Genomic DNA, 16230 nt, shown 5'->3' on the forward strand with positions numbered 1-16230 from the left:
GATGGTATGATTTATACGAGGAAAAGAGACGGTGGACTAGGTTTTCCAAGACTAGAGGTGACAGCAGCGATAGCCTCTAGTCTCAAGTCAGGGATGCGCTTTCTAGAAAGCCCTGACCCTGCCATTCGAACTCTTGCTGCTGGAACAGAGCTGCGGGAACGGCTTAGGCGACAAGCCTGTGTGAACCGCATAAAGTGGCCCATCCTCGATACAAAAACCATAGATCGCTGGAAAATCGAGGCTAAAAGGCAAGATCTCCGAAGCTGGGGGGCCAGCAAAACCCAGGGAAAGGCGGCTAAATCGCTGGCTGACGATCCCATTGGCAAATGCTGGTTGTAAAATCCAAATCTGCTCAAACCATGCCGATATCTCACGGCACTAAAAATGAGAAGCAACACTTGTGCAAGCAGTTCCTCAGCACGACCTGATGTGCCGTAAATGTCGTCTGCTGCCCGAGACGCTAGCCCACGTACTTGGTCAGTGTGAATACACTAAACCTCAAGGAATAAAAAGGCACAATGACATAGTCAAACAGGTCGAAAAAAGAATCGTTGAGATTGACAATGCTGCGGTATTATTGGAAGAACCTTACAGACAGGGGAGTAGTTCTCAAACCTGACCTGGTCGTCCAAACCAGGGACAGGGTCCTTGTGGTCGATGTAACTGTCCGCCACGAGGATAGGGACTACTTAGAAAACGGTAGGCAGGAAAAAATCAACAAATATACCAGATTATTACCGCAGCTGAAAGAAAGATTTGGTGCATCCGAGGATAAAGTGGTTCCAATAGCCATTAGGTCTCGGCGGGGAATGCCCAAATCTACAATGGGGGACCTAAAATCTTTAGGAATTAAAGACAGAAAAACAGCGCTCACCCTGTTGCTGATAGCCGTCCGGTCCTCCATCGAACTGTACCACACCTTCATGGAGTTAGGGTAGGTGACGTACCATTCCAGGAGGCCGGGGTTTTATAATTTATGTTTTTTTAAAGTGTGCATGTACTTCCAACTGCGACTTGTGTGTCGTGAAGTCCCTTTTTACTAGGTATGTCTTTTTGCATACATATTTTAACTAGAGTTTATTTATATAATTTTAAAGTTTTAACTATTTATTTATTTTATTGACTCCCCCTTTCCCTGGAAAGGGGGTTTTGGTCGTAGTTGGATAATTTTTCCAAGCGGCAGCGATCCGTTTGAGGTCACGGGAGTCAACTCCACGTGGTTCCTCGCGGGCAACGTCGGCGGTCCTCGTCCCATTACTAGCAGGGAACAAAGAATGGCAACTAAGTGCTCAACTGTGACCTCAACTTTGGTAGTGGCGTCGATGGATGGTGGGGAGATTGGCCGTCCTTTCATGCGTGGAGCTAGTTGGAAGACGCTACTAGGCAGTCACCAGTGGGTGCTGACCTGAAGGACGGGAATGGGAGCACAGTATTGACACTTACTACACATTCAACATGCACTCGTCCTCACGCATACATTGTCCTTCACGACTTACAAAGCAAAATTTATTTTAATTATTTAGATTTTTTTTATTATTTTTAGTTTAACATTTGTTGGGCGGAGTGTTTGCGCAGTATTTCTGACATAAATATATATTAGCATTAAGCACACTCCGCCATTATTACATAGCCGACGTCTTACGTCGTAAGTCCGGGGCTCAAACCCCCGCAGTACGTAGGTAGTAAAACATTAAAATACAATTTAATGGCTTATTCTCACTATCTAGATACTCTACCAGTGAGTTTGCCCTGTGCTAGCTGGCAACTCAAAGTTGTTGCTTATGCCTAAACAGCATTAGAACAAATTTGTCCGGTAAGGTTTGTTGTTGAAAACGTGACGGCACTACCTTCAAACTAATCAGTTGGGTGGTATTCACGAATCAGAAGCGCTTCAATAAATTCCAACTTTGGAGTACAATTGTCAAACGTTTTAATAGACAAATTAGAGGTAAGATTGCGAAAGGGCCAAATCCTGGATCGAATATGTAAAGAAGCAGTATTTTAAGATGTAGCAAAATTGGTGGCAGTCGCTCAGAAAAAAGAATCAATTCTTGAGACAGAGGTGCATAAAGTGTCCAGCAAAGGCGGCATCAACAACGAGAATAAATGGCTAAAAAAAACAAGAACAGAGAGTGTCACAAGCACAAGAGAAGGCAACATAACCAGAGGGTGCAGACAATGAAGAAAAAAACATCAGGGTAAATGTAAGTACGAGTACAGCAGTTACAACTGGTGTTTTTTTTTAATTTTGACGTCAAAGCTATCTATGAAAGTTCGAGTGTAAACAAACCATCGCCATCGTAGGGAAAGTTATTAATCTAACATTGGACACCTCGCTGGGCGTATTAGAAATTGTGCTTCGTTCACAACTTACTCATATCACTACAAGCTCTGACGCCAAATTTAAATAAACACCGGATATCTGCAATACGTACAATAAACAAGGGCATTTAGCTAAAGTATATCGTAATCACCAAAAGTAGAATAATTTATAGAGGTAGAAGAGGAATAGTACTCAATAAGTTTAAATGTAAATCAAACTAGCAATCCATTTATCGTTAGCGTAGTAATAGATGATAAGGAGGCTAATAATAACAACAGCTCCCAGATAGGAGACAACGTACCTAATTAACTTCCTGAAACATATCAAATTTGCCCAAACCTTTTCATTTTTATAACATGCAAAACTACAAACGCAAGACACAGAGAGGTACAACCTTGAACGAACTGTTGAAGCGAGCAGTAGACGCAATTATGAAAGAAGACAAAAAAAATAAAACAGAGAACTGGAAATTTACCTATGACGTTATCCCTTTTTATAAAAAAAAATTAAGAGCTGGTGAGGTTCCTAAAAACAAGTGCTCAGTTTAAAACGAGAACAAGAGTTGTTGGAACGTGGAATGGAACAGTATTAATTCGCTGATGAATCCCGTTTTGGGTTACACAGCGATAGTAGGCGAATACGCGTGGAAAAAGGTACAGGCAACATTTTATTCAGCCTGCAGTGCCTTTTCGAAGAGGCACTGTTATGGTTTGAGCCGACATTTGTTTAGATGGCGGTATGGAGCTAAACATTTGTCGAGGGACCATGACTGGACAGATGCCTCATCGCATTCAAAGCGTGCTACATACACTAGAAAACAATGGGATTTTTCATGATCTACTTCCTCCACGTTCTCCCGACTTAAATCCCATAGAACACGTGTGGGATTTAATGGGACGAGCTTTGCAAAACCATCTGCCAGCTCCCAATAACGTCCAAGAGCTTACGCAGCTTTTACTGATTTTATGGGCAGAAATTCCTCAAGATGAAATTGATTCATTAATACGCAGTATACCAAGACGGATAGCAGAAGTTATTATTGTTAGCGGCCAAAATATGCGATATTAATGTCTCTGTTTTGTACCTACCTTTCTAAATAAATTCTCTCCTTTTTAAAAATTTCTTGTTTTTTTCATAATTTTACTTTAAAACATGAAAGACGTTAATAAAAAGCTTATCTTACAGAACATGACCCCAATATGCAAACAAAACTTGAAGCACAATTAGACAAAACCCAAAGAGATTTAGATAAGCACAGTTTTAAGATAGATAAATATGACAGAAACGTAAGATTTTACGAAGGTATCAATACAACTGATAATGAAGCAGGAAAACCCTTGATCTTAAAAGGTGGGGGTAGGAAAGTAGGTTTGGCAGAAACTGTAATGTTATGCTGTTGTTTATTGATAACTCCAAGCTTTGCTTGTTCAAAGATTGATACAATGTTGGTTGATAATTCACAATGTACTTTTTTTTTATTTATCATTTCTTATATTTTTAAAATTTCAATGAATGTATTCGTATTAGATTTAAGTTGACACTGATGGACCAGTGTCTTTTTCCGGAGGAGGGAAGGTGTCACATTAGTAAATTCTAGTTCACAGACTTATTTTTTTCCATACTAAAATTTTAAACCATCACCCGCGGATAAACGTTCAGCAAAAACTTGATCATCAAAATGATGTAATACATTAGTGTAATAACTGAGGGAATTTTTGTTGAAGGTTCAAAAAAGGGTGATGGGACGCAAAAAGAGAAAAGAAGAAGTCAGTCGATGAACCGAGATCGTAAAGACAAGTTAACAAAGAAGTGTAACACCGCCTTGCGACTGAGGACTGAGATAGATAATGTAATGTAAGTAATTTTATTTTATTTTATTGTTAGTTTTTGTTGCGGCTTTGGTTGGAAATAAATGTTAATATTTAATTCAAATTAATTTTGATTTCTCGTAACATTTGATCACTAATTTAAGTCCGACCGCAGTGTAATAACGTACAAAAAAAGACTCCACAGAACTAGGTTATAATTTAATTATAACTAATAAGTTATAACATATTTGTTTGTTTACATTTTGTGGATAACAAAAATATTCAACAAAACTCGAAGCTCCAAAAGATACAGCATACAAATGAACGCGACTCTTATGGAGAATATCCAAAACTTGTACCAGCTTGGAGAAGTTTATGTTATTGATGAGACAATGCTTCCCTTTAGGCCTGTAATTCAGGCAATATAATCCTTTAAAGTCCCAAGCATATGGCATTAATACATTTACAAAGTGTGTGATCCGATGGGATTTACTTGGAAAAATGGATGCTTAAGTTAATCACCTAGATGTTCTCGGTTCTACAGTTGTAAACTTGACAAAAGAACTATTGAATGCAGGAAGATTGTTTGTCACTGACAACTGGTATACAAGTATTGATCTTGCGAGATATTTGTACGAGAGGCAAACAAATCTTTTAGGAATGGTAAAGAAGAATCGAATAGGCCTTCCAGAAGACGTGATCGAACACGTGTTAGCAAAAAAAACATTATTGGGAGACAGATATCAAGTGAAAGGATGTTCGCGATGTTATGCTTTTAAGCACTTGCATGGAAACGATGGGAAAAAAATCGAGCTGGAAATGACAAAATAAAACCAAAGTCGGTGGTGGAATACAATAAAAGAAAGCAAGGAGTTGATATTTCAGACCATCTATCTAGCTACTATGCCTCTTTGAGAAAGTCACTCATCTGGTATAAAAAATTGTCGTTAAACTTTTGTGTTATACAGCCAAATCATATATAACAACGCTAATCTTGGTATGGTAAATGGTACCTGTAGTAAACACTATCCAAAAAGTTTTGTGACAACACTATTTTACTGGGCGATAATCCCCTACGACAACCTGATTATCAAAGACCAAACAATAGTAGAACTATCGATTTTGAGGGTATGGCAATCGATAACAGACGGATTGTACCCCACAGTAAATATTTGTCAGGTCGTTATAATTATCACATAAACGTCGCGTGTTGCGGGTCTATTTAAACTACTGTATGCCTACACAAATACATTGAAAAAGGTGCTGATTATATTACGGTGCAAGCACAAAACCAGAGTGCGAATGAAGAAGATGCAATTGATTGGGATGAGGTACGTCAGTATAAAGACTATCGGTACGTAAGCTCTATCGAAGCAGCATGGAGGTTATTCCAATTTGTACTTAGCGATAGATCGCATTCTGTTGTCGTTCTGTCAGTTTATTTGCCTAATGAACAAGACATCATGTTTGAAGAGAATGACGATCTTGACAGGATTGAAGAACTGGATAGAAAACTGTCCACGTTGATGGCATGGTTCGAGCTTAATCGTACACTTGGCAAAATAAAAATTCAGAAAAAAAACAGAAGAAAGACACAAGAATGCAAAACCATTGGCGCTTTAGTCGAAGTTAGCTACTAAGAAAAAGAGCGCTATTATCTCAGATTATTGTTAAAGGTTATTCCAGGAGCACCTTCCTTTAAACATTTAAAAACTGTCAATGGTCGTATTATGAATACCTTTGAATCTGCACGTAGAGAACTTGATCTGCTAGACGATGCCAATATATACGATAAAGCATAAACGAAACAGTTCATGCCAAACGTGCCTTTGAAAGAAGAGAATATGTATATGAACTACAAAGACGATTTTCAACGACGATAGAGAGATAGTATAGAAGTTGCAGAACGGAAAGCACTTTATCATATAAAAATGTAGAACGTAATCTAGATCGAAACAATTTGCCAACAATTCCATCTATGCAAGATTTAGGATTGTCTGAAATTACGTTAGAAGAAAATCTTTTGCGATCAGTGCCACTTACATTTGCAGATTTGAAAGAAAATACTGGAAGAAATACAGTTGCACAAGACAACAGGGCTTACACACCTTGTTGGCAAAAATTAACAGAAGATAAAAAAATGCTTTAATGTTTTTAATGTTTTGATTTTCCTATCACTGATAAATACAAAATCGTTTTCCTAGCTTGTGAGGGGTGGTCCTTGGGGCAAATTGCAGAAAGGTTGCGTTTACACAAAAGTACAGTTACATACCAGGTGAATAAAAAGTATGGAACCAAGCGTTTTTTTCGTAAACTAAGCACTTTACGAAAAAAATAATTAGTGTAGCGTAAAGTACAATTAAAATGTGACCATTTATCAAGAATAACATTTTTCGAAATTTCTTTCAGTTTTCGAGTTCTGGAAATTTTTTTTTTTTAATGGCAACCCACCATGGTAATTTTTTTAATTAAAGATTATGATCTAAAAATGACCTCTAATTAAATAAAATTGTTTTTTAGCCAGTACTTTTTTTTAATTAAATGTTAAAGTTGCTTTCCGAGCTCATCACGAAGATTTTCCGAACTTAACCGAAGTGGTTGTTTCATGCTCTTCATCATGGGAGAGCTCTGATTTCTATGCAGGTGCTTTGGGGTGGTTTCGAATCGACTAAAAATAGAAGAAAATGATTTGTTTTTACATTTTTTTTATCCATCCGGAACCACCCCAAAGCACCTGCACCAAAAACCGGACTCTCCAACGACCAAAGTCATGAAACGACTCTCTCGTTCAAGTTCGGAAAATCTTCGTGATGGGCTCGGTACGCAACTTTAACAATTTATTTAAAAAAAGTACTGAGTAGAAAACAATTCTGTTTAATTAGAGGTCATTTTTAGATCATAATCTTTAATTAAAAAAATTATCATAATGGGTTGCCATTAAAAAAAAAAAAATTTCCAGAAGTAATTAGTTTACGAAAAAAACGCTTGGTTCCATACTTTTTATTCACCTGGTATATCGTTAATAAATGGAGAAGAACGGGCTTGGTAGAAAGCCGACGACCAGGAGCTGGCAGACACAGAGTATCCATACTCGTTAAAGATGTAGCTTTGACTGAGGTAGTGCAAAATAATCCTTTTGCAACAGCTGTTCAAGCTAGAAATTTAACGCACTTTCCTGGTTGCCAAAAAACAGCGCAGCGACGCATAAAAAGTAGCGGACTTCGTGTTGCTGGGAATAAACCGGGGTTAACCCAACACAAGGAAGCAAAAAGAAATTTTGCCCAGAAATACTTGTTAACCCTTTGCTGCCCAACGGTACTTTAAACTACCGGTGAATTCCAAGCATTATAAATTGCCTATACCTCTCTTCACCTAGTTTCTTCTGACAGTTCTTTGGAGTCCAATATTTCAGCCAACGACTGCGTTTCGCGCTTGCTCAATGGCGCTCATTTTATTACCTCGATGACCATTTCGTTGAACTAGTGCACGTGCGATGGTTATGTGCGGTATTATGGAAAATGTACTGATTGTCCCTGGGACTTCCAGTCAACCATCTGGTAGCTGTTCTTATAACAGAAATCGATCAAGAACTGCCCAAGAACACCAATGAGAACACCCCTCCTAACGCTATTAACATTTTGGAAAACGCACTGATTGTCCCTGAGACTTCCAGTCAACCTTCTGGTAGCTGTTCTGATAACACAAATACGCCTACTAAGGTACGGCCGAACAGGTGTCTGCAATCTACTGTCGTTGATGAAGTTGAAAAACAGGCTAGTAGACGTCAAAATGTACCAAACCGTAAATAGGTGAAATGTCAAATTATAATAAATATAAGCTGCTTATTTGGCTAATTATAAAGCATTAAAACGATTTATGGAAATTTAAACTCTGACGGATTTATCATACAAATTCAATTCACTGGAGAATCGAAAGCATCGAGAACTTTTAAAATGGTTAAGATAAACATTGCAAAAGAAGAAGAAGATCCCGAAGCACATTTAGCTTGGACCACTAGAGAGGATTCAGAACGATATCTAAGTGACAATTTGTGCCCGAAAGAGCATATACTCTTCAAGATTAAGCCACGACGACCTTATTATGAATCAATATAATATCTCCAAAAACACACAAGTATAGTCTGAAAACTTCTCATTCCAATAAAAGCAACACCAATTTGCAACCGTCACAAAGAACCTCTTTCTCAAAATATCTTCCATTTCCAAAAAAAAAAAAAAAAAAAAAAAAAACAAATTGACAAAATGCCGTTTACAATAACATATTTAGAAACTTATTTTTTGATCTAAAAATACTAATAAATTTTATCAATAACCCAAAAAACATAGTTAAACTTGGATAAATACGCACAAGCATGATTTTAAACACAGATAAATTCCGTAACCAAAAAAAAAACACGAAATCAAAATATTTCCTTCTAAACTAGTTTAATTTTGTATGTCAATACAAACATTTGAATGCTAATTAGGCACAAACATAATTACAAACGCAGATAAATAAGTTCCATAGCACGGATACGGAATCAAAAAATATTTCCTCTAAACTAGTTTAAGTTATTCGGGTTCAAAAAAATAAGAAAATAGTCACCTTAAACTAGATTAATTTTGTTTTTGCTTCTTGATGAAAGAGTATAATATTTTAACAGATAAATTATATAAAATTCATCAGTTAACCAAACATCTGTGAAGTGTCTACATCAGTTCTTGTGAGTGTTGTCACATCTCAAAGCAGAAAAGAAAACTTAGACACAACAGATTGTAAATAATTTACATTATCTTTTTGGCGAACAGAGGGCAATTATAAATACAGCTGGCATACGACGCAGCTCGTAATAAAACAATGTGAGATGACTAATCACAACATCCTTTTGGCTCATTAAATTGGAGAGACAAACTCTAAGTACGTGTCTCACACTCATGAGCGGGGTAGGGGCCCATGAGATACTTAATTAATTATATTTACAGATGAAAACCAATGCACAAAATCTGCTGCTTCACCACGATTACTGTCGGCGTTCAATGCAGTACCATATCCGAGCGCAGCTTATATTCGAGGTCTATGCGCATGACAAACTCAACAGCAAAATAGTATAAATTCAGAAAATAAACTTAGAAAACAAAAATAAATACTATTTACGTTGAAATGTTAGAAATGTTTAATTATATAATAAAAAAAACGCCGCCAAAATCCTTGACAAGTCTCAATGTTTAATGCCTATTTATTATTTGTCAATTCCTATATGTAACTTCAAGTAGCAGCTAAAACAATTACTGCTTTTCCTTTCGGAAATAAACTTAAAGAAATGCAGTCGCAACAACAGCTTTATCTAAATTCTTCTCGGACGTTTTCGTATGAGTGTTTTCAATTGGTAAGTATTTTTTTAATGCAGCTGGAAGTGCAGTAACAGTAAATAGTGAAGGTTATCGTGAGATGAAAACAAACCTTTTATAGAATAAACTGCATCCCAGTGATTGGGAAATATGTGGTTTTAACAGGAAAGCGTACTTGCTAATGGCAAATAACCGAAGGCCGTCGATAGTTTCTGATTCGATTTGCTGTGTTGCACCGGAAAGTCTCCGTGTACCGTTTTTCCTGTTCACTTGTCGAAGGAGTGATATTTTCCAGCATCAGCCCTCAGCAAAAATCGACTAAGTCGTCGAACAACTGTCATACAATCCATTTTAGTTTCGTATTTCATTGTAAAAAATTCGCGATAATAAATTCATAGTTCAAAATCTTCATTAAAAGGACCATTATTTCACCCTCCCTTAATGTGGGTTAAAAAGAAGGTAAAAGATTATACAGACAATATAAAAAAGTGCTTACGATGAACTGGTCAACTGCTGCAAAATCTATTTTACGAATATAGATCGTAGTTTTATGAAAAACAAAACATGAGATCTTCTTTCCGAAAGAAGGCAAATAAAGTGAAAGCATCTAAATAAAAGAAAAGGCATCGCTTACGAAGAGTGTAATCTTCGCAAGTAATTAGTCTGGATGTGTGCACAAACAAAACAATGTATAAATTGTTTTTTATGGGTATGAGTTACTCTTATCTACTTTGTCTATAATAGATAAGAGTAACTCACATTCCACTAAATGCATTTCAAACATTGCATTACAGAATTAATTGATACTGAAGAAAACAATGTTCGACTGGATGTAAATTTTGAAATGCCAGCAGAAGAAGATAAAGATTTGAATCACAAAGAAAACCAACAAAACATATAAATAAGTCAAATGTCACAATATTCAAGCGCTCCCTTGCAGTTACCACTTCTACAAACCCAATAAAATATTCCTAGTAATTTTGTCCATCATATTGTCACGCAGCAGTATTTTGCAATGCAATTGCTGCCATTGTAGGGTTATTGACTTTGCAGTTTCGTCAATTATGTTCAAAGTACGAACAAACTGAAACACACAGAGGGGACGAGTTAATTAATAGCCCTCAAGTGAGAATAATGGAAGTAGCGTCTAGGTAGCGTCGTATTAACGAGTTATCTTTGCGGATCGTTCCTCTCTGTGTGCGGTGCAGTACCATGGTGAAGTGTACGTTTGGTCGTACACGCTTTTGTGAATCATTGGAGATGTGGATGTCACTACAACCCATGTAGCAAGCACCCGCTTTCATTTTATTGTTTGTAAATAAACATTTGGTATAAAACACCAACTTTTATTGGCTCACCCTTTGAGCAACCCCCAATCAGGTAAGTCGTGACAATATATTGCTTCCAAGTGAACATTTTTCGTTGGATTTGGCATAAGTGAAACCAGATTACTTGCTCTTCTAACAATTTATTAAAAACAGCCCTTAATACCTTTTGACAGTAAACGAAATAAATATGCCAATCATTTATACTTTATTCATTAACAATTTAAATACGATAGCATCAATAAACATCTTTTTCATCCATGATACTATATAAAATCCAATGAAATTTGTGTGCCCCAAATGTAAATGAATAACGAAGATTGAGGGAAGAAATTGTCTGATCTGTAAAGTGGTAAATTATCATTTTGCATAGTGATTATAAAACTTGAATTCTCATCACGATTAATCGTATAGAAGGTTATACTTTTTTAAACGATTTCTATACATAATATTTCTATAGTTATTTCTACAGTTTCTATAGAGTTCGTTACAAAGAGCTAGACCACGATTTGATTTATCAAATTGATATCTTTTTGGTCTTTAGGGTTCTTGGGGTTACTATGCAATAAAATGTTACGTACAACTCGTTTTGAGAGTCCTTTTTTTTCATTAGTTTGCTTGATTAGCTCGGAACCCTCATTAATCAACTGCAAATTCGTGAAAGAAAGTATGAATTTCAAAACTAGTTGTACAAATAACTATTAAAGTGTTACGGACAAAAATATTTGAAATTTAGAACAATGCTAAGACGCTTGCAACAACGAGAATCCTCATTAGAACTGAGGAGAAAAATTTTAGGATTTGCTGAAGCTGGAATCCCACAAAAATAAATTGCTGAACGAGTTGGTTTGTCGGTAAGTAAAAAAAAACTCATTTTAATAATAAATTTGTTTCAAGATTTCACTTTAGAACATGTATACTATTAGTAAAATATTTTTTACGACTTTTCATGTTCGCTAAGTTCAATGAACAATGCCTGGAAAAACTGTTCAAATTACACCTCTTAGTTTGAAATCACTTCAATATTTTGAGAGTTTTGGAGGATGTAATGTTGCCATCCGCAACAACATTTTATCTACCACATGAAATAGATATCCCATTGTCTCTTCCAGGACAAATGTCCTCTACAAAGAGCCCGGATTGTGGAGGAATGGTTCAACGACCATCCAGAATTTAAAATTTTATGGTGGCCGGCACACTACCCAGATCTGAACCCCATTGAAAATTTATCGAAGAGCATGGTGCGCGACTGGAATAACATGACAAATGAGCATGCCCCAGAAAGAACAGTCAAACAAATTACGAAAAATGTCAATATTTAGCAACATTTTCGGATCAGAAACATTTGCCAGCATCTGGTAAACAGTATCCACGGAAGATTCTCAGAGTGCATCGAAAATAATAAATATTATACTAAATTTCTTCTTTCGTTTTTCCTTTAATACGTCATTTTTTTATCCTATCTCTTCCCTTGTCTGACAAGCATGCTCTAAAACTCCGCGTGGTTCTTGATGGGTGAATTAATTTTTTTGTTTTGTGTCTTTTTTGGTTTAATTTTTGTAATACACATCTCATTTTGTAAATGCTTTAAAAAATATTTGGTTAATTAGAGCTATCTATAAATTTGTATAAAATTTTTAATAACTTATTGTATTATAAATACTCTATATTTTAAATTTCGATAGAATTCGTTGGCAAACCCCCCTCGAGCACAGCTCGTTATTGCTGCTAGAGAGAGGAATGGCAGAATATTTCCCAAGAACATCTGTTCTTGTTAACAGCATGTAGCAACTTCTTCAAAAGTATATTGATGCCAGAGGAGGCAATAGTCTATATTAGCAATCATTTTTGGGTGTCATTTGATGAACCTCACATACGCAGTTTTGTTTCAAAATATTTGATATTGTTTACAATTACTTTAAAAGTAAGTAGAGTACACAAACAATGAGTATGCTGAACACAACCTTGCGCTTGAGGAAGCCAAAGTCAAGTACACCACTATATCCCCACCTCTCACTTACTCTCTATATTTCGGACTCTTCCCTGCACTCACGTTTTTCAAGGCCAAATAGAAATGATTGAAATTGAAGGGCAACCGGAACCTGACAACGAGAAACCACAAGAAGAAAATGGTAAGGTTACAATATTATTCACAGTCCTTATCCATAAACAGCCATTGACATGTTTATATATTTGGTAAAAAGGGACACATCTACTTCAATTAGTGATCGTTTTAATGTGTCAATCTCATGTGAATGGAGTAGCTGCTCTCCAATGGTAAATTTAGTTACCCGGTTGTTACCTCATTATACAAGGTGGCGCAAAATTAATCACTCTATCGGAAGATGTTATTATTATTGCAAATGATGTCGTACGTCAATCATATTTGACATTTGTGAACTACACAGCTGCAGAATACAAACAGACAAGCAATGGAGCGCTATAAACCGCAAAAGCTTGGAATAATGTCCATTTTTTTGACCAATAATCGGTCGGTGGTGTTATCGCAGCGTGAATTTCGACGTCGATTTCCTAATCGTGTCACGCCACCAGAGCAAACATTCCGCTGCTTAGCTGCTCGACTCGAACAGACTGGAACCACAAGAGACCTTGCAGGGCGCGGCCGCCACCGGACTGGTCGTTCTGCCGAGAATATCGCGGCTGTGGCTGCCGATGTCGCTGAGAACGAAGAAACATCAACCAAACGACGGGCCACACAATTGGGCATCACCAGACAGACCCTACAGCGAATTTTAGTGAAAGACTTACACATGTTCCCGTACAAAATGCAAACAGTGCAACAGTTAATGCCTGCTGACCGTCAGTCGCGTGTGAATTACTGTCAAGCCATCCTCAATCTCGACAAAGAAGAGGACGATTTTGAGTCGAAAATCATCATGAGCGACAAGGCGCATTTCCATTTAAGCGGTTACGTCAATAAACAAAATCTCCGTTTCTGGGGCACTGAAAATCTGCGTGTCATGCACGAAGAGCCATTACATCCACTCAAAGCCACTGTGTGGTGCGCCGTTCACGCAGGAGGGGTGATTGGGCCGTATTTTTTTGAGGACGCCATTGGCAATACGGAAACTGTTACAGGGCCATGATAAACGACTTCTTACTGTCGGAATTGGAGGAGCGGGGCTTGGTGAACATGTGGTTTCAACAAGACGGTGCAACCGCACACATAACACGAGCCACAATGGATATTGTGAAGGAAGCCTTTCCTGGTCGCGTAATCTCCCCTTTTGGCAATTATCCATCCAGGCCGACGGAAAATTACTACACCTCAAGAAGAAGAGGCAATTATTCAGACAGTGTCTGAAAATCCATTTACGTCATCAGTAAAAATTCGGGAGACGTTAGGATTCAGAGTGGGTCTGCATATTATTCGAAACCGATTAAAAAAAGAAAATTTTAAAAGTCGACGTCCTGCAAAAAAGCCTTTAATAACACCGGCACACGCAGCACAGAGGCTTGAATTTTGCAGGGAAAATCAAAATCGGAATTGGACCAATGTATTTTTCTCTGATGAAAAAACATTTTCGTCAAGTCAAGACGCACCTTTGATATTATGGAGGAAGAATGGAACACGGTACGCACCACAACATGTCCTTGACAACAGAAGAAGTGGGAGAATAAGAGTAAATTAGAAATGCGTGGAAAATATAATGAAGAAAAATTGGCTGTAATGAGGTGAAAGCTGAAAGTTCGCAAACTATAGCCAATGCATTTGTTTTGACAGTTGTAGCTGTAATTGTTTATTGTTTTTCTTTAAATTCCTTAAAATATAATTTTGATATTTATTTATTACTTAGTTTATTCTTATTTAATTAACATAAAGTTTAAAAAAGTTTAAAAAGAAAAAGGCTTGAATAATAATCAATGCTAGAATCAAACAAATATTGTCCATAACGTACGAGTAAGACCAAATTGATCATAAAAAAATTTACAGGCGTTTTTTGCAGGAAAATGGTTTGATTTTTTTCACTTACTTAATTATTTTGAAACCTCGCTTTAATTAAATACATAAACGTAACTTTCTTTTTTGCATTCTTTAGCGTTCATTTTTACCTGACGTGTGCCGCTGTCTGTGAAATAAAAGTAAACAAGTTTGTTGTTTTTGCAGCCTGCATAAAATTAAATATTTTTATTTACAAACAAAGCAAACATTAACATAAAATGCATCCATGAAATTTATTACATTCATTTGAAACACTTTATCTTTTTTAATCATTTTATCAGTAGATATCAATTTTGCATATATGCACTTTAAAAACAGTTTTGAATCACATGATTTTTATCAGTTTTGTAAATTAATATGTAGTGTTATATTGTAAAAAATTTATCCAAACTAAGGGTAAGTATAAATTTAAATCTTAAATCAAAGAGGGTCTTAAAACTTTATCGTAAAAAAGTAAGATTTAAAAAAAATCAAAAAAAGAACTTTAAACCGGTTACCTTGACGCTACAAAAAAATAAAAAAGTGGTTGATGGCGGGATGCATTCAAGTTTAATCAATAAGTAACCTTGTCTTTAGCATTAGCCTTGTGAGCAAGGGTGGGAAAAAGTATGTAAACACAGAACAAACGGCTTTAGCTTGTTGTGTGATCAGTACAATCATGTGTTCTCGTTACTTTAGTAAATTTAAAGGTTGCGATTCCTGTGACCATGGTGATGGGTGCATTAAGTGTCCAGGTCCCTCAACTAGGACATCTGTGAGTACGCAATCACCACCACGTTTGTTGTATCAATTATTGATGAGAGAAATTACAAATCTCTATAAAGAACAAATTACTGTTTTTAATAGGGATGAACCAAAAATCAACATCGTTTCAAATATTCTAATTAGGCCTTGTAATGAAGTTGTGGATAATGCAAAATTTATTCAAAATGATGATTCTCTTTCACAATTTGAGACAAATTCAGTACCATCTTTGACGCAAGTTTTGAGGGAGGATTGTACCGAATCTTTTTTTACAAATAATGTTTCCATGTTTAGTCATCTAAGTCAAATAGAGCAGCATTTGGCTAGTCACGCTGCTGCAAATCAAATTATGGATGTGAATAATGATGATGATTTTATGGATGATTCTCCAATACAATTTGATAATACATCATTACCAGCTTTAGTCCAATTTTTGGGTGAAGATGTTAATGAGAGTAATTTTTCATTATGTCTGATAGAGCGGTATGTGGCTGATGACACTGCTGCAAATCAAATTGTAGATGGAGACATTTCTCKTATCAATGATAATAATTTAAACCGATTAAATGGACTTGACAACAATGAAAATATGTTGGTGACACACTATTCTCCAATCACTCCTGTGTCACCACCAACTCCATTACCTACACAACTCCCAGTCAACCCATCAAAACTATCGTCATCATCAAATACGCAATATGATATGACGCTTTCGGAG

The 16230-nt window shown here is 36.4% G+C and overlaps 1 protein-coding gene across 1 annotated transcript; it reads left to right on the forward strand.

Annotated features, from left to right (window-relative positions):
- Nucleotides 1-563: 563 nt before the first annotated feature.
- LOC123009105 lies at nt 564-1043 on the forward strand. The gene is made up of 2 exons (XM_044405229.1): nt 564-934; nt 991-1043. Exons 1-2 carry the CDS (start codon nt 564-566, stop codon nt 1025-1027), a joined length of 408 nt encoding a protein of 135 aa, XP_044261164.1. The 3' UTR covers nt 1028-1043.
- The last annotated feature ends 15187 nt before the right edge of the window (nt 1044-16230 follow it).

Source organism: Tribolium madens, unplaced genomic scaffold (genome assembly GCF_015345945.1).
Source record: "Tribolium madens isolate multiple individuals breed KSU strain unplaced genomic scaffold, Tmad_KSU_1.1 Scaffold_71;HRSCAF=194;Tcas5.2_LG6, whole genome shotgun sequence".
NCBI classification, from domain to species: domain Eukaryota; kingdom Metazoa; phylum Arthropoda; class Insecta; order Coleoptera; family Tenebrionidae; genus Tribolium; species Tribolium madens.